This window comes from Nothobranchius furzeri, chromosome 11 (assembly GCF_043380555.1).
Source record: "Nothobranchius furzeri strain GRZ-AD chromosome 11, NfurGRZ-RIMD1, whole genome shotgun sequence".
Taxonomy (NCBI): Eukaryota; Metazoa; Chordata; class Actinopteri; order Cyprinodontiformes; family Nothobranchiidae; genus Nothobranchius; species Nothobranchius furzeri.
Genome location: NC_091751.1, coordinates 56,550,866 through 56,569,675, shown reverse-complemented (window position 1 = coordinate 56,569,675; position 18,810 = coordinate 56,550,866). Strand labels below are relative to the sequence as shown.

The 18,810-nt window shown below is 43.0% G+C and overlaps 2 protein-coding genes across 4 annotated transcripts in view; both read left to right on the top strand.

The window, feature by feature from the left end:
- The first annotated feature begins 4,607 nt into the window (after positions 1-4,607).
- Positions 4,608-5,638, top strand: LOC129164833 (transcription factor Adf-1-like). Its single transcript, XM_054746400.2, has 2 exons — positions 4,608-4,919; positions 5,153-5,638. The coding sequence occupies exons 1-2, from the start codon at positions 4,608-4,610 to the stop codon at positions 5,636-5,638; spliced, it is 798 nt and encodes a 265-aa protein (XP_054602375.2).
- A 5,501-nt stretch (positions 5,639-11,139) lies between these two features.
- LOC107384087 (neurocan core protein) overlaps positions 11,140-18,810 on the top strand; it is a 45,388-nt gene continuing 37,717 nt past the window's right edge. For 2 of the 3 annotated variants that reach the window (XM_054739372.2, XM_015957136.3), the window contains exon 1: positions 11,169-11,367. The gene's annotated coding sequence lies outside the window, so the exon portion shown is untranslated. Of the gene's footprint in view, positions 11,368-18,810 lie in introns of all 3 variants that reach the window. The other variant, XM_015957137.3, reaches the window with a different exon arrangement.

Below are 18,810 nucleotides of genomic sequence, written 5' to 3'. Positions count from 1 at the left end.
GTGGCGTTGATTTCTAAAAAAGTAACACTAAACAGTTTCCAGATTCCTTTCCAACTGTCATTAACAACCCTACAGCAACCTGCTTCAGCTGGCGCTAAAAAAGAGCTAACACTAACATGAACCAACTTATGCTAATTAAGCCCCAAAGTTAAAAGATCCACACTGTTGGACAAAGTCCCATAGCAACAAAGCCAGGTCACCATCAGTTCATGATTTTATAGCCCCCTAAGATCGCTCAAACTAGTGTGGGCTGCTCCGATGTTCACTCTGGTTTTAGCTCTTTGCTTTACCTCTAAAGTCATTACTTTGTAACTTTTATTTCCAGGCTCCACCATGATGCCAACAAACAAGCACGTTTTTTCCTTCTTTATTTATGCTAAAGTAGAAAAGTGAGTAATCGTGAGAGAGAGGGTGGTCTGGTGCAAGGAAGTTTGTCACTCTTTTCTCATGTTTTTGAGTCAAGAATTGTCTTTTTCATTATAATGGTAAACATCAGCATCAGCATGTATTTCAGCAGGAGATGAGTAAAATCTGCTAATTCATTCATCATTCATTACATTTCAATCAATGTGACAGCTAAGAACATCTAATTCAAATCAATATTCACTTCCTGTTTCATCACTGCAGATGTTTATAGAAGAAAGTCAACAAAACTCATAAATATGAGTTAAAGCCACGACAGCAGTAAAAAATATATATGTTATTACATGAGCAGAGTAAAAATAAGAAGTAACTTAAACTAAGTTACTCTGGAGTGGCAAAGAGGAGTGAGGAACTTATTGTGTTTATAGAAAAGTTCTTGCAGAGAATAAAGACTCAGAGCTGAACAGAGTTAATAAATTGGAGACGGCAGTCATACAGTAAAGCTCCTGTGGTGGAAGCTGCTGCATTGATCATGCCTGTGAGCTATTTATGGAAATGATGACATTTGGTGTGTGTTTGTTTCTGTGTTTGAGTTTCTTTTTTTACTGTGTGTGTGTGTGTGTGTGTATGTGTGTGTGTGTGTGTGTGTGTGTGTGTGTGTGTGTGTGTGTGTGTGTGTGTGTGTGTGTGTGAGAGATATCAGAATGCTGTGAGGTTCATCTTATGAGTCGTGTGTGTTTTTGATGTGCTGCTGTGAAGATGATGCCTTTCACAGAAACTGGATGAAAGCAGGAGGAAGAGAATGAGGAGCAGGATGAAGACCGAGTGTGACACGGACCACAGATGCTGCACAGGAGATGTCATCAGAGACACACACACACCCATCATGCATGAGGATGACTTCACACACAGACACACGGACGTCATACACAGCTGCTCCTCCACACATGACCTGAATTCTAATGACCAAGGATGATCAGAGCTTAATTTAACACGTCAAATATTTATTGTTTCATTCATGTTTCTATTAGAGCATGTGTGTGTCTGTGCAGATGTAAAAGCTGCAGTCCAGTCAGATTTCAAAATCTAATAAAAACACAAAGAGGAAGGAAAAAATAGTAAATACACCCAAAATAGTTTCAAAAGCTAAAAGCTCAAACACAAAAGGACTTCAAGTTTTAAATTGGAAGTTTGTGGCTTCTTTTGTTCTCTCCTCTTTCAAATATTTCATTCCTTGTTTGCTTTTATCAGTAACTTTTTAAAAATCAATATTTTGCTTTTAAGGAAACTTCTCCTTTGCCATAAAAATTCCAGATAACTTTAGATTCTTTATCCTAACCTATCCTTAAAATAACCATGATGCAGCTTTAAGCCAACATTTTTAATTATTAGCATTAATTATTTGACGTTTTGGGTTTTAGTGTAATACTTAAGCTGCTGCTGTGTGATATTAAACCAAACACTAATTGCCGCCTAAAGAAGCAATGCATGTTTGCTGTTTTCAAAGACAAGCTAAAGGCATGGTTCCTTCAGGGATCCAATGGGGAAAAGTTCTAAAACTGTAAACATTTCTCTTGATGATGAAACGCAAATGATTTGAAAAACACATTTTCCCCCCAGCTGAACACAGATGAGGCGGTGCCCAGGCGTTATATCCGTGAAACCAGTTACAGATCAAAGGCGTCATCTAGCGTTGGATCTGAGCATCTTCCTTGATCTTTTCACAGCTGTCCACAAACTCAGGCCAGAACTTAGATCATGTGACGTTATATGAACCATTGCCATGACAACCGAGCAAACTGCATCTTCTGACTAAGTCCACAAAATGTTGACACCTCTCAGAAAATTGCATTCCTGCAGACTAGCTGACGATCAGCGGACTCGTTGATTTCATATTGATGAATGAAATGTTCTTTGGAGTTGTCCTCTCACCGACACTGATGGTCAAAGATCCAGAGAGAAAACAGAGATCATTTGTGTTCCACAAGGAAATACAAAGTTGCACTAAAAGCTCCTTATTGAAGTTGTGTATCAGCGGTTGGAGTAATCATGGCTGCCAGTGCCCACCTCGTCTCTGCCACTTCCTGCACAACTGCCCAGATGCCTGGAAACATTTAAGCTCAGCTAATTCAGCCTCATCAGCAGACCCAGATACTGAGTTTATAAAATCCTGTTAGGCAGACCTCTTTCCACCCAGAGATATCCTGTTTCCCCTACTTTTTATGTGGCTCTTTTGATCTCTGCATTTACAACACACTCAGCTGCTCAGGAGCTTAAACTCAGCATCCCGACCGGTGTGTAAAACGCTCGTCAAACTCTCATTAACCTCTCCTTGATTCCTTCTGAGGGACACATGTACTCCTTCTAAGTGTCGTTTTGTTCCTCTTTAGGAGCTTGTAAGAGCTTCCCAGAAGTTGTGTTTGTGTCATCATCCTGCCTCTGATGGGCTCTGTGTTTGTGCGTGTGTTTGGATTGCTGCACCGTTTCTGACACTGTTCATCTGTGAGGCGAGGCGCGTGGCATTTCAGAAAGGCACGTCTGCCTCTCACAGAAGCTGAGCAAAACCATTTTTTCAGTGTGCGATTGTGTGTCCTACGCAAAAACCCAACTATCCATGAATAGAATTCATGAGCAATGTGAATAAACATAAAAGATGTCTTCTGCAGAGAAATCCAACCTATGTAAACATATTTTAGAATCTTCCATCAAAACAGCTTCTGTGAAGCCACAAACGACCGTGAAACAGCGCACAGCAAATATTTTCATTCTGCAGTGTTGGTGCTGGTGATCTAGAGGTGTTTTCACATGTTCCCTGAGGCCTTTGCAGCATGAAGCTCTCGGAACAGAGTTTAACACTCCTGCATGTCTTTCTACTTCAGCCAAATTTATGGGCAATTTAGAGCTGCAGTGAAGCTTCATGAGCTCTGTCCGTCTCCTTTTCCCTCGTCTCCCTCACAGCTCTGATAAGCCATGTCAACACACTCGTGTGTAAGTGTGTTGGCTTGTAAAAGGGAGCAGATAGTCTGGATCAGGAACTGCGACTGTGGTTGTCTTATTGTCTTTTATTTTTAGAACAAACCTCATATTTTATCTACCTGATTAAAATGATGTTTCATTCTTATCCTATCTTTAGCTTCTTAAGAGTCACTTTTTAAGAACATGTCAGAAATAGCAGATCATATTTCATTTATTTAATTTATTTAGAATTGAAATAGTTCATCACCATAGTAGCTAGATCCCCATTGAGCTACATTCATCTTGACCAGTTGTTGATTGCAGAATCAGGTGAGTTATGGAAATTTTCTAAAACTCAACAACTTAAATTTAAAGGTGTGGGAAACTTGTTTAATCAATACATTTTGTAATGTCCAGAAAGGGTCATTTTTCCTCTACAGTTTGACCTCTTCAGTATCTGGTCAGCTACAGACATAATTCTGTATCTGTGTGCCCTTTAATATTCCAAGCTGCAAGAAAGGCTCTACATTGTTGTTGACATTGAGATTGTCAACATGCTCCCTTCCCAAGGTTCTTCTCTGCCAAGCTGCTGCTTATCTAGTCCTTTCTTTACAGAATAAAGAATGAACTTTAAATAATGAAATGTTAAAATAATGATAAAATGAAATGAACAATATGGTTAAATGAAATACTTAAATAATCATATAATGAATGGACAAGGTGTTAAATGAAATGTTTTGATTGATCTGTGCCTAAATTAATAAGGCTGAAAAGAATGTGTCCTTGCAATATCCATGTGTCTGATAATCAGCAGACATGACTTGATAAGCCCACACACTCATACACATGACCATGTCACAAGGTTAAGGTCATCTCATGACACATAACGATTTTCTTATCCACAAAATCAGCATTTTTTATCTAAAGGAGTGTTTCTGAGGTTTGTTTGGTAAAGCCTCCTTGGCATGGCACGTTGTGATTTGCCAGAGAATCACAACATAGGAACTAATAAAACTTAGATCACTTGGAGTTGAGTAAAGCCTGATTTATGCTTCTCCGCCTGCGTCAGTACGGACACGCAACGCCATTATCCGTCCTTGCGTAGGGCTCCGGTACGCAAGTGCGTACGGAGTCAAGCCCACTTTTTTAAACATCCGTCGAACGAGACGGATTACGCAAGCCAGTGATTGGTTGGTCCAGAAACCTGAGATCACTTCCGTCATGACGCAATGTCCTGCGATAAAAGTTTGTCAACAGTGTCGGAGTCGTGTGTGTAGAAAGAAGTAGATATGGATCAGTTCGAGGAACGTCTAGCGGAGGAAGTACGGAAATACGAACATTTATACAATCCATCTTTAAAGAATTATAAAGATGCCCAGGTCATTTACAACTCCTGGAAGGAAATAGCCCGTATTTTGGAAGTGGATGTGGAGCAATGCATGAAGAAGTGGAGGAGCATGCGGGACAAATTTGTCCGAATGAAAAAAACCTTGAGGGGCAACAGTGGCGACCCAGGTGGCAAAAAGGTTCCAGCTTTTTATGTTTTGCTGTCGTGGTTGGAGCCACACATAAAGCATAGACCCACATCTTCAAATTTCGAAGTAAGTACTTTAACACGCTGTGCTTGTACTTCCTGTTTGTCTGTGCTACCAGCTGCACATGGCGCTAACAAGCTGCAGTTCTAGTTAAAAGCTTTCATCAAAGTCATCCAAATCCATCTTATTATACTACTGTGATTACCTAAACCTATTAATAAGTGTATTTGCATTCTGTTTTTACCAGTGTATGTAAGTAATAAAGACATAACTATATGCCTGTGTTTGTTGAACAACAGGCCCCAACTGAAACACCTCAGGACCAGGCCTCATGTGGATCCTCACAGGATGAGGCCCCATCACAACTTCAGGGGTCTTCACTGCCTGCCTCTCGACAACAGCAAGATGAGTCCTCACCGCATCCCGTGTCATCACATTCCTCATCAGCTTCATCAAATTCATCTCCCTCTCTCCATGCCTCCCTTGCCCGAGAATCCGTTTCAACGGATCAACAAACAGCCGATGAGTTGCTAGAGTCCACCAGCACACCACGACCTGCTCTCAAAAAGAGGCGGCGCCAGCAGCATGTGGATGACTGCCTTTCTGAACAGATGGCCCGAATTGACAAACGTAGAAAAGAACTCAGTGAGATGCTGCAGAAGGATGATGAATATGACAGGTTTGGGCAGGTTCTAGCGGACCTACTGAGGAAGGTCCCTGAACATAAGCAGGTGGTGGCCAGGCGCAACCTTTTATCATGTGTGTGCGACCTTCTGGAGGATTGAAATGTGTTTGTGTTGAAAGTTTTTTTTATTTGCATGTTATTATTTTTATTCCTAGAAGTGTTTCATTTGCATGTTTCTTTTCTATTAAAAGCGAAGTCTGCTTTCTTCCATTTACAGTTTTGTTTGTCATTTTCAGTTATTTGGCATCAGTTTGCACATAGTATTATTTCGCACTCATTGACTAGGCTCCAAAAAGCAGATAAACCCAAATTCTTGAAAAAAAGATTCATACCCCAAGATAATGTCAGGTTTTCAGTTGAGATTTTTTAAAGGTTTTATTCACTCAGCTTCAATTTGTAGTTAATTCCACTAGCACCTGCACAACAACATATGGGCAGTAAAATCATGTAAACATCAGTTAACAAAGCACCAGAAAATGGACCTGGTAAACATAAAAAAAAAAGAAAACAGAACACTACCAGCAGGCACTGATTACGATGGACAACATCTAGTCTGTGAGTGTGCCACGTGACACAGTCTCCTCCTGCCAGGACACAGCTCCTGCTGGTGACAAAAAGAATTGTGCCAGTTCACTCCTCACACAAATGGCATTCCTGTTTGAGTGGCTGTTGCTCATCATCTTTGCGTTGACCGGTAGCAGACTGGAGTCACCGTCCACCATTCTCCGCCAATCTCCAGGGTGCACCACTCCTGCCGAGTCGCTGTCAGCGAAAGTGGGTGGGATGTATCGGCTCTCTGGTGTGTTCGCATTGTCACTGTATGCCAGGTAGTTGTGGAGAACCACACACGCCTTCACAACCTTGACCGCTTTATCTGGGTGGAACTCGATGGCCCGCCCAAGAATTCGCCAACGTGCTGCTAGGATCCCAAAGCTGTTCTCAATGACACGCCGGGCTCTGGAAAGGCCAATTGAAGATAAGCTTATCCTTCTCCAAATTATGTCCTGAAAATGCAAACAGCAGCAATGAGTGTTATTAAACAGAGCATAACCACAACTTAACACACATGACACACTTATTTTAAATGTCAAACATATGGCTAGTCGCAAACGGAGAAGTATGAGAGCAAAACGCCTCCGTCAATCCGTGCGTGTCCATCCGTGTCTGTCCCTTGCGGAGCTGATGGAGAAGCATAAACTAGGCTTAAGTTTGTTTCCAGCTGAGACTCCGGAGTGGCCAATCTGGGACCAGCCTCTTTGAAACATCTCTCTGACATACAGTCAAAACCTTTTTGCATGCTGCAAAGCTGACACAGCAAAACTCCTTAAGAGTCCGCCTGAGATGCAAAACGAGTCCACCTGCTTGTCATGACCTGGAGATGACTCTGGACTGACTTGGTTGCATTGCGGGTAATCTACGACCTTCAGTGCCTTGGGGTCAGCCGACCCACCCGCATCTCGGATCCAAAAGAGAGTCTCCATTTTGGGGTACGTAGACACAGCAAGATGTTGTTTAATTAATGAATCAACTCTCTAGTTATAACAGACCAAATTCATTCACACTCAGAACTCACAGTTTCTTTCAGATACAAAGGTTCTGATCACACATCACCAGATTCCATTCACACGTCACAATCAATCCCATCACACATCGTTTCATCACTTGTCATGTATTATAATTAGTCTAGAAAATAAAGTTTATTTTTAATTATATACTTGACTCTGTCTGAATTAATACGAAGTGTGTTTATGGTCCCTGAATAATCAAAGAATCCTAAATTCTTCTGGTTGAATATTCAAAGATCAGTCAGGTTGATATTTTATTTATATAGAATCATCACATCTTATTGATCATAATTACCCCCCCACAAAAATACACTACGTAACAACCATTACAATTTGCAATGGTCTATGGTAGGGTTGAATGCCTTGCTAGCTGAACTTGGGGCAAAAAAAAGCCCAGAAGTGCTTGGATCACTGAAAAATCAGCTGCAGCAGAAAGTGACACATGACAGGATGTTCCACAAAAATAAACAATAATGAACAAGAGTCTGGAGCAACAGGAGCAAGCTATCACTGCGTCAACTTGAAAAAATATACAATCAACATTGTTTAACTGAACAATCACACGATAATTAATCATAGTGCATTTATTGGCAATGACAGCCTTAAGACATGTGTTGAATTTGCCCAAGCCCATACTTATGAGAGCACCATATGAGCACCTGTGTGTGTACATGCGTTTGTTTATGTAAGGTTTCTCTATAAAAGCGTCCAATAGAGAGTGTGAGGGCCACGGATCTGCCCCCCAAAGATGTGTAGGAGACGGAGGGAGCTCCAAAAACCAGAGATCCAGGCGCTGCCCCAGAACACAGGAATCCCAAGAAGACTGCCACCAGAAAGCCCCCCCCACCCCCCCCCCCCCCACCCCCCGGAGAGGCACAGAGGATCGCCCGCCCCGGGTGGCCACAACCAGCAGCCGGCAGAGTCCCGGAAGATATTAGTGGCAAGCCCGCAGGCCCGCACGCAGCCTCCCACCCCCTAGCCGGCCGAGCCCGGGACCCAGCGACCCGGGACACAGATCCCACCAGGCAGCCACCGGGATTGATCAGGCAAACGCCAAAAATCTTAAACCCCCTGACCCGGGAGCCATGAACATTCAGGCAGACCAAGGCACCGCACTCCACACCAGGTGTGGCAGGGGGAGGGGAGACAAAGATCTATATAATCAAAAGAAGTCCCAGGAGAAGGGAGGAGTCAAAGGCCCCACCTGACATTTACAGTCATACACAAACACAGTCATACACTCCCTCCCTCATGCTCACACATACACATACAACCAAAGACTACAAAAATGCATGACGGACACTCACTCATACTCCCCGAACACACCCTATTCACTCTGGTCCCGGTACTGCTGCACATGGGGCACAACCATCACCGGTTCCCAGAGTTTGACCCTTTCTGCTGGGGTGCTGATGAGCAGGCTCCCCCGCCCAACGCTGAGCACAGCAACCCACCACCCCAGACCCCAACCAGACGGCCAGATCTCCCTCCTAGCCTCCAGCCCCGGGAAGCCATGTGACAACAAGGTGTGCTAAGACCCCTAGTCTCCCTCCGCCTGCTCCAATATAGTGTTAGTGAGTGTTGATGAGGTGTATTCCATGGCTGTGGTGAGCGGGCAGTGCGGGCATCGTCTGGCCTACGCCAGCTGATACCACCACACCACCCCACTTGCACCCACAGCCCTCAGTGTCTAAGTGCACTTTAAAATTGGAAGTGGGCACCGGCACTCGGGATGAGGCTGAGAAATCCCCCTGCCAACTACTGTTGAATGTGCTCACTCCCAAGGCCCTAAGTGTGTGTTTGCGTGGAATGTCATTGGTGGAAGTGTTTAAGTTGCAAATAAAATTGGGGGGCAGGTTGCCACAGGAATGCGTAAATGGGGTCCATACCCGCACTCCCTGACTTGTCCACCCCCCAAGGTCCTATGTTCTGGTAATCTTGGTGCGGCTTTTACTTTACATCAAGCAGAAGTTAGAGACTTGGACTGATGAAAGAACCAAAAAGCAGGAGAACACTAGATGGACAGGAGCCGAAGCTAAATCATTCTGCCCTGCACGTTGGTCTAGTCACGCGGCGCCCCATGGGAGCCTCAGCAGATCTCAACAGTCTCGTGCCCTGCCAATCACAGCACTCTTATCAGTATGGTGGGTATAATGATGCAATGGAGTGGAACAAGATGGCGTTGGTTCATTTGAAACTGCTTTGGACTGTTTAAACTTGAGCTTTTCTTTGAGTGAGGAGCAAATAGAGGTACTTAAGTCGTTTATTTATACAATAAATGTTTTAGCATCTTCTCCAATGATGTCTGCCTCGACTGACATCCGTGGCGGTGAGTATGTCATATTTTTTGTTGTCCTATATTTTTTGATGCCCATCAGATTTCACCTGAACCAATCCTGACTAAAGGCTTTATCAGAAAGGAAAAAAAAATGTTTTCCTTCAAACCCAAACTGAGATCTAGGTTCACAGCTGTAAGGTTTTGCCTGGCAAGCTATGCTACTTAAAGAGCAAGTCACCCCTACCAGATTCTTTATCAACTCTCACTTCCTGTTTGAAAAATGCAACAAATGCTGTTGCCTAGCAGAGAGAGAGAGGGCGGAGCCGCTAACAAATACACACACACACAGGCTCACAACGGCATTGTGACATCATAATGTACCAGTTTACATCATAGCATATTAGCCAACAGCGGTGGCAGATTTAAATTCCAATGCAGTGCAGAGTTTTTACCCGACGACGGTGCAACACTGACAGTTTTAGGCAGAACATTTAAATTTTAACTAAAATGCAGTGAAGTACCAAATTATTGACCACACATGTCTGCAGCACGATTAGACACACATTTATATAGTTTATCAGCAAAAAAAAGTTGATTTGGGGGTGACTTGCTCTTTAAGTGAATATATAGTCTGGCCATGAGACAGAGTCAGAGCTCAGTCGTGGGGTGGGAACTATGGTTTCTAAATAAAGGACTTTTCTAAGACGTGTTTGTTTTCTGACTTTCCAGCTTAACAAAAATACTTCAATTCTCCACAACTCAAATTTATTAAACAAAGAAGTAAAACTAGTTAAACAAAATCCAATAAAGTCCTCAGATCACAGTGATCTGAGGACTTTATTATGATTCAAAATTAAAGTCTTTTTTAAGACAAAATGTTCATCATTAAATGGCACGTACTTGTATAGCACCTTCTATACAGCTGAACACTGGCGCCCGGTCCCTCCGACCACCTCCGGCGGGTATGGGGGGGGGGGGGGGGGGTGTTAGCGTCTTGCCCAAGGACACAACAGCAGCATTCTCTGGTAGTGGGATTGAACCTGCAACCTTTCTGTTACAGGACAACCTGCTCTACCTCCTGCTACTGCTGTCCCCCATCATTCATCCAATCATTTAAAGCCATCTGAGAAACTGTAGACATAAATAAACAAAGAGAAGTTGTTGTCACACGAGTGGAGTCACATAAACGCCAGTGTTTATTCTGTCTTCATGTTGAAATGAATGAAGCTGCTGGTGTTTAACGACCCTTCAGCAATAATACCATTTTGGTGGATTCTGAGGCAGCTGTGTTTTTGGTAAATCTGCCTCAGCAACAGAAAAAAAATTCACAGAAATACCCAACATGGTCTTTAGTTTGACTGATTTGACTGAAAAGCTGGAGGTTAAATGAGACTGTCTGTGATTGGGTCTCCATGGAGATTTGTGGAAACATTTAGGAGTCTGATGATGTAAGCTGAGTGGTTTGCAGTTTTACGCACAGATTTGAGGTTTGTGCATGAATCGGATTATGGTGTCATAAAGTCCCCCCCATGTGCCCCCCCCCCCCCCCCCCCATCTGGGGCGCTGCGTCTGCCTCTTTGTTCAGCCCGATCCTGCCTCTCTCCCTGGGAGCTGCTGGTGTGGAGGGGGACGGACGGAGCACCTATCTCTCCCTCTCTCTGAGCGTGTGCGCGAGAGGCTCTCTTTGTGCTTGTGTGTGCGCACCTTTCTAATCTGACACATATCAGTGTATTTGGCTGGATGACATGAACTGCTGCTAAAACAGAGGATGATAATTTTGAGGAAAGAGGAAAGAGTGAGTCCGAACAAATAAAGGTCCCTGGAGCGTGGGTGCGCGCACTCCAGCCGGGGTTTCTGCCTCTGCAAAGTGCAGTTTCACCCTCCGTTCACCGTCTCTGCACCCTCTGGGAGCTCACCACCTGCACCGACGCGCAAATCCTTCTCTGACATTCCTGAGGATTGCATTAACGTTTAGTCTCTGATACGGTAAGAGAAAACAGCCGCCTCCGCTTGCATGCTGAATGAAATCAGTCATTTGGTCAGTGTGTCATTGCTCAAGCCTTCGGGTGGCCGGAGGCGCCTGACACCGCACATCCACTGGGGTGTTATTATTTTTAAGGATCAAATGTCTTGGCTGCAACTAAAATAGATGCACTTTTCATGGAACTCGGACAAAAAAACTTGCAATTTTGGATTTTTCTCCTCACATTCCACATGCGCGCCAGATCTAATGATCATTAGCAATAAATGAAAGCAAGTCATTTTCCCGTGGAGCTCCTCGACACAAACGTGCTGTTTGGGATATTTTAAATTATTTACAGGTCAAAGCTTTTAATAGTAGTCTATGTTTATGGCACGTGCATGCTCATGCATAATTCATCAACCTTATCAGTGTGTCTGTTTTTAGCACACATGCATTTAAATTTCCTTTAAATTTCACAACAGTTTAAAGCATGGGTGACTTTTTTTTTGGCGTGCGCAGGCAGAATCTAACCTTTGAGGTGTTTGTCAAATCTGTGGTGTAAATTTGGTGAACAGACACCATGTGTTGAAAAGTCAGATGCTATTGATCTTTCCTCAGAGCTGTCACTTGGGCCTGACATCAAAGATACTCAATTAAAACTGGATTACTGCTAATCGCCAGATCTCTTTGCTGCTTCACGTAGCTATTGTCAGTGCAACTTTGCACTGGTTCAATTTTTATGAGAAAGAAAAAGTGAGCTGAAAGACTGATTTCATGGTGCTGAGCTGGAGACAAGCTCTCTGATGGATGCCCACTCTATAAACAAACACTGGTGTGTACTAATCACAGTGAAAGAGGAGAACAGTTTGGGTCACCTTGACAAATGAGCTGTATTGTCTGAGAATATTGAGAGCCAGTGTTGTCCAATAAAGCGTATTCTCTTTCTGCTTGTGGGGGAGTCCAAGTCTTTTCTTCTTCCTGCTTGTTAGTATGCCCACCACCAGCTGTGTGTCAGTTGGCACAAAGCAGGACCAGGTTAACCAGGAAACAGCACTTTGTAGAGGAGCTGGAGCTCAGGAAATGTACGCTTGTGAGGAGGTGACACCGAGCATAGGGAGGTAGCTGCTGTGGGGTGACAGAGAATATGAAGGAATGAGGCAGGAGAGGCCAAGATGAAAGTTTACAGCAAGATGCATTTTTTATTCTGTCCTGGGCTATCTCCTTCTCTCACTGTGTGTGTGTGTGTGTGTGTGTGTGTGTGTGTGTGTGTGTGTGTGTGTGTGTGTGTGTGTGTGTTTGTGTGTGTGTGTGTGTGTGTGTGTGTGTGTGTGTGTGTGTGTGTGTGTGTGTGTGTGTTGCAGAGGGGGTGTGTGTGTTGGGACCTTGCCTGCACACTGTTGCACGCATGTTAATGTGGACTCATGCAGGCAGAAGGATCAGAGAGCAGCATGCGAGGAAGAAAGGGTCTGTTTCTAGAGTGCAGGCTCATGTCAGCTGCTCACTGTGAACACGTCCCGCCTGCTTTAGTTTATTACATATGCCTCTGGACCACTTTGAGTCAGCATGAAGTGTGTTAATTGATTTGAAGTTCTGGTTTTGATGAACAGTGTTGATTTCACATTCATGTGCAGCTTTAACCCGCCGATAAGGATTTGTCGGAAAGAATTAGCAGAAACAATCATTAACGTTTGGTTTATCAATCCCATACATTCCCTGCTGATTCGGGGGCACATATCTGACATGAAGAAACGAGAACTACGTTAGCTGGAAGTGTCCTTTGAACATAAACGGAGATACTTTACTATCAGTTGTGGCCTTGCCTTTTCTTGTGAGTATCCCAAAGGCAAAAACAAACAACACGAAAACAGTTTTCACCATTTTTTTCTGAATTTTATGGATAAATAAAGCAAATGAATAAAAAATAAAATGCAAAGCAAAGAACTTAGCAAAGTATTGACCGGCCAAAACCAGCAGCTGTTAAACCTAAAATAGCAAATTAAACATCTTTGAGAGGGTCGTTATAGACTGGAGGGAAAATATCTGATCGTTTTTCATCATTTATAATGGATTTCATTAACTTACAGAGACAGTTTAGGCCCGTTGGAGCGTGCAGGTTTGTACATAAGGGCGTGTTTTTGGCAGAAGCAAAGGATAACTCTGAGTTAGGGTTTGATATTCTCCATGGTTAGAAAGTGCTGGCTTTAATATGTCACTTAGGCGATTATAGAATCTATTCCACCCTTAATACAGTGTTAATAGCCACTAGAATGGGGCTATATAAATGCAAATGAGTAGCAGGGCTCTCTTAAAGCAGCCAAGTTAGGATCAAAATAAGCTTCACCTTTGAGAGTGCTCCACACTCGCTGCTTTACGAGCATACCGACTTCAAAATGTAAATATTTTGTTTGGTTCATTGACGAATGTAGCAAGCATGGTTGTACAGTGCAGTTATTTCTTACTGCTGATGCATCTGTGAATCATACTGTGAACCAAAGGGGAAGTTTAAGGATCATTTTGATTTTTGTGGTTCATTTAAAATAAAAAAGGAAACATATTTTATACTAACAATCACTTCACTGTTGATGGATAAGGACCATTTCTGTTTTCAGCACTGGACAGCTCCCAAATATCAAACTCTACTAATCCAGCTGCAAATAGAGGGCATGATGGGGACTTCTTTTAAATCTCTGCCTCTACGCTGCACTACAGAAGACAGAAAACCTTTAGGCGCACAAAACCCAAAGGGGATTGGGTGCACCGGTCCATCAGTCAGTTTCAGTGTAAAGCTGGGGAGGGACTAAAGTGGCCCACCAGGCCAATCATTAGAGGAATGGATGAGACCACATCTGAACAGCTCACCCACACAAAGAGAGAAGTCTTCCTCTTTGTCTTTGGCCTGGGGCTCTCCTTGAAGGTCTGGTGGAAGGTAAATGTTTAGCTTCACAGTTGAATAAGAAAAGGTTCCTTAAGGCTGCACCAAATCAGCTTCTGCAGCACGAGGATTAAAAATAAACACTTTCTGTATATTTAGCAGTCGTTGCACTTATGTCTCTTAACGTCACCATCCTGTTTGAGGCACACGATCCCAGCTGCTTATCATTAGGTGCTGATTTTAGCACAAACAGATGTTTCTGATTATTTGAGCATTCGGTGTTGGTGATAAACTCTTCAAGGACTGTTTTTCCTTCTTTCATCATCACTTTGTTTGTATGCCACTGAGACAGTGCATCGTTAGATGAGGAGTTCTTGGACAAATTCCAAACAGCATGTCCATGTTTGGGCCCATTATTCCATTTCATTTCACTGCTGCTCACTTCTTTCTTTCTGTAAGTTAAAATTTGGTCCCTGTAGAAATTGTTTTGAGTGGAGAGACTGAATGTGTGGAGCCATATGGTTAATGTATTAAGTAATTGCTGTTCCTTCTGCACCTGATCCTTCATTGGCTTTGTTTCCAAGAGCTGGCATCTGGATTATAACCTCTGACCCCCACTGAATTAGCCACTGTAGACACAACACTAAAAGACACACGCTGCTTGCCCTCTGACCCTTATACCATCATGTTGCTTTATACTTTCAATCGTTTACTCTTTTTTTTACCAGCAGTTGTGCATCTCCAGATACAACTGTGAATAACGAAACTAAAAGTCAGTGACTAAGTTGAATTAATCGTTCTCTTTTTAAAGTGATGCAACTATCAATGGCACCCAAGGACATCACTGACTGACTCAACGCAGCAAGGTTACCTAGGCAACAATAATACAGAAAGTTATCTTGTGACAAAAATCTTATTTTCAGACACAAACATAGCAGATCTGAATAAAACTATGCACACTTGGAGACAAGGCTGGCCTTTTTTCTTTAACATTCAGTCACACATTGAATCCACTCTGACTAATTTGAAGGGAGGAGAATTGATTTTCACTAAACAATCAAAGCAGACCAATAAATTCACTCGGAAAAAAAAAAGATATGTCAGTCCCTCCCGTAGTGCAGAGAGGCTAATCTGTAGTCTTCTCACTGCATTCATCCCATCCAGAAACTGCTGTTTGTTGCTTCGATGCCAGATGAATCGCTTACTTATGTGGAGCAGGGAGCTTCAAATGTCACAAACAATGAGTCCTTCAGACTCTAAGGACAAAATGTTAATCATTATTTATTTTTTAAGACATTCAAACCAACAGAAATGGGAAAAAAAGTCCTTTTAGATATTTTTTTATAAAGTTGAACCCCTTTTCTGATTGTTTGCAGAGACAAGAGCTGATTAACTCCTCCAAGTCTGCTTTCTAATTTCTCTGAAAGTTATGTGAAAACCCTCTGTTCTTTAGTGGCGAGTGAATAATGTACCATCCTGTTAATTAAAACAAGTGAAATAGATTATTTTCCTCTGGTTTTGATTTGTCTAGCTCTTAGCTGGCTCACACATGCCGAGTCCTACATGACCAAACCTACACATGCACGCAGAACAAAAGCAACAGCAAAAGCTGTGCCAAAATAAAATGGCAGAAAATGAAGAGCTGGAGAGGGAAAGTAAGCAGAAATCATCTGCTGCAGGTCTGCTGAGTGTCGCTCTGCTGCAGCTTAATGGCACTTCAGAAAGGTGGGAAACAGATGGCTGTTCTAAAAGCTGTCAATCTTCCTCAGGTATTGGTTTTACATGCATTAAACATCTTTTCCTCCTGGGTGCTTAATGCATGTTTTCCACCTGAATAATTAACAAAACAAGACAAAAGTTGTTTGGGTTGACATCCAACTTTAAAAGAAGTCACCACAAATTGAGGAAGTGACCCAAAGAGGTTCTCCACTAGGCGTTTTAGGACCTAAATTGCCTTTTCCTTGTCCTCTGTAACACACACCAATCAGAGTTTATCTCGGTGCATCCAGGACATGTCACGGTAGATTAGCTGCCCGCGTGTCCAACAAGATCGAGAATGGGTCTCTAACTGGAAGATTGAGCAGCTTTTTTAGTCTTCTCTCCACCTGAATCCTAAGCCAGAACTACATGAGTCATTTGTTGCTTTGAGAGTGTTTAGTCACCAAGCTGGCACACCAAACACAGACAATCTCTGTGTGTGCATGAAATGAATACCTGATTCCACCTTCCCTCTGCAGCCTACGCCCCTCTCTGCAACATTTTTGGGGCTTTCAGAGCTCACAGTTTTACGATCTCTTTAATGACCCTGAAAACAAACCTCACCGATTTCCTTTTTTTGTCTTTGGAATAAAACATGAAACTTGTTTCTATGCAACCACCCTGCAACAAGAAGAAAAAAAGTTTTAAATTTCAGCCACATATTCAGCACCTGCAGCATTTTCTTTTTCCCCATTGCATAAAGCCGATTAAGAGGACTTAGACAGCAGCCTTTCTGTAAAGCTTCCAGTGTTACTATTTAAAAAATGTTGATAAGATGACCTTCTTTTTACCCGTCTTCCGTCAATCCTGCCCACACTACTTAGTCTGTCACTTATCTGGAGCTGTTATTTTGGTGTTCACACCGCTGCTCTCTGGAGGTAATAGTTTTGTGAGATATGATTAAAGAAGAAGGTAAAAAAGATGAATTCCCATTCTCTGTTAGGTTTCAGCACTAGAAGGGTGAAAAATGTCTAATACTTTTTCTTTTTCTGACGTTTTTGCCCGTTTTTACATGTTACAAAGTTTTTGCAGTTATTTCCTTGTTTTGATGCTTTGAAACAATCTTCTGCTTTTGCATGAACCATTTTCCTTCCACCTGCAGTCAGGTTGGAGAAGTTGGTTGAAGGCTGGAAAGGCCCCGTTTTCCCCTCATCCTGATGGGCACGAGGTTGGTTTCGTCAAGTGACAGCTTAGTGCTGCTGTAATGTAGGTCTGCCAGCCTCGGCCGTTAGCTCCCTTTGCATCTCAGTCATTCTGTTCTCTCGCTCTCACAAAGAGCCAAGAATGCATCTTATTCATGCGACATCTTGAAAATGTGTCAGACGTACATCCGCATTGAAGTCCACTGAAGCATTTTAGAGACTTCTGGTTCTTTTCTATTTGAGACACAACTGTGCCCGAGAGGGCGAGCGGGGGCCGTTTAGAGGGAGGCGTTCCCAACATCTGATGCCTCGTCCTGAACAAAAGGCGGCACTGGTTAGTATTCTGTTGGTGTGATTGCGTGACAATGTGTTGTAAATCCCCTCGGGTAAAACTTTGAGTGGCTGCTGTCGCTGAGCACGATGAATGGAACATATCGTCCATGAAACCATCTCTGGTTCTCTTACCTGCTGGTGGCTCCCTGCCAATCCCAGGGCCGCACATACAAAACTCTAATGCTCTTTGATGGCAAGTTTAGGTAAACTTCTTGTTGTTTTGCCTCTTTCTAAGCCTTTAGAAATCCCTTGTCAGTCAACCAATGCAATAAACCAAGGGTGCGGGGATTCTATATGCAAAGAGTCCAACCATACGACCCCGATCTGTCACAGCCCCTCACAAGGTCCTAACCCACATTTAGAAATGGGATGCTGCACCGTGTGTGGCCGCAGCAGTGCCGTAATAACACCAGAACCTCCATCTCCAAGGCTGCCCACTATTAACACCTGCACAACAAATTGTTGTTTAATGTCTGTATAGTTTGGCGGAGGATTGCCTTCCTTTGACTCACACACTCCAGATTTACAGAGCTTTCACATGGTCGGGAAAGAGAGCTGCCATTATTCTGCTCATTAAAAAAAAAGGGTAGCGCTGCTGTTGCATAATCTTCTTTCACTGCATTTGGCAGAGGCTGCTGTTACCTTGGTGAATGCAAAAAAGCATGTTTTGGCCACACTTTTCAGTTTACGTAACTAAAATCAAGACAGCAAGTTTCTGCTTAAACTTAAAGATTCTTCCGGTTGAGCTCGGGCTGCAAAGTCAAGTCTTGTCCACGAGCAAATAAATGCTTTGAATGTCTTTGTGTTGCATGTTTCTTTTTTTTAAAGCAAAATAAGACCACCCTGTGTTTTCTTCAATCCTCAAACGCTCTTCTTCATCCCAGTTTGAAACACGCTCCATCTCAGGCATCTCTCCACTGAACTGTAACGCTTCAGGCATCAAGCCAAATCCTCGGCAAAAGTCAGCCGCTCCTTTTTGATGTGTGGCTGTTGTGCAGCACAGATGCAGCAGAACGACTCTTTTCTGTAAAAAGTTGAAACTTTCCAGATTGCAGCGGCATTTGTGCAGAACTTTTAGATGTAGTCTGTTTTGTCGTTATTCCCATCTGACATTTTGGTAACTGGTGAAAGAGTTTGTATTTGTCCTCGAAGCCAAAGTCTGTATCAGTGAGTTTGCTGCAGCTCAGGTGGGTGAGCGGAAAGTGGGCAAAACCACCTCTAGGAAGAGAAAAGGTCAAAGGTCGCAGTTTTATTGAGTGCCAAACAGTTTACAGCTACAACAGTGTGAGGTATGTTTCACTGCCTTGAAAATGCCAAGCAAAAACTCAACTGATGTCTGTTTACAGTGCAGGATCTTTCAT

Excerpts from the sequence above, each read along its gene's own strand:
- LOC129164833 (XM_054746400.2), top strand. The coding sequence starts at position 4,608 with ATGGATCAGTTCGAGGAACGTCTAGCGGAGGAAGTACGGAAATACGAA. Across the intron at positions 4,920-5,152 it reads CCACATCTTCAAATTTCGAA|GCCCCAACTGAAACACCTCA; the intron begins GTAAGTACTTTA and ends GTTGAACAACAG.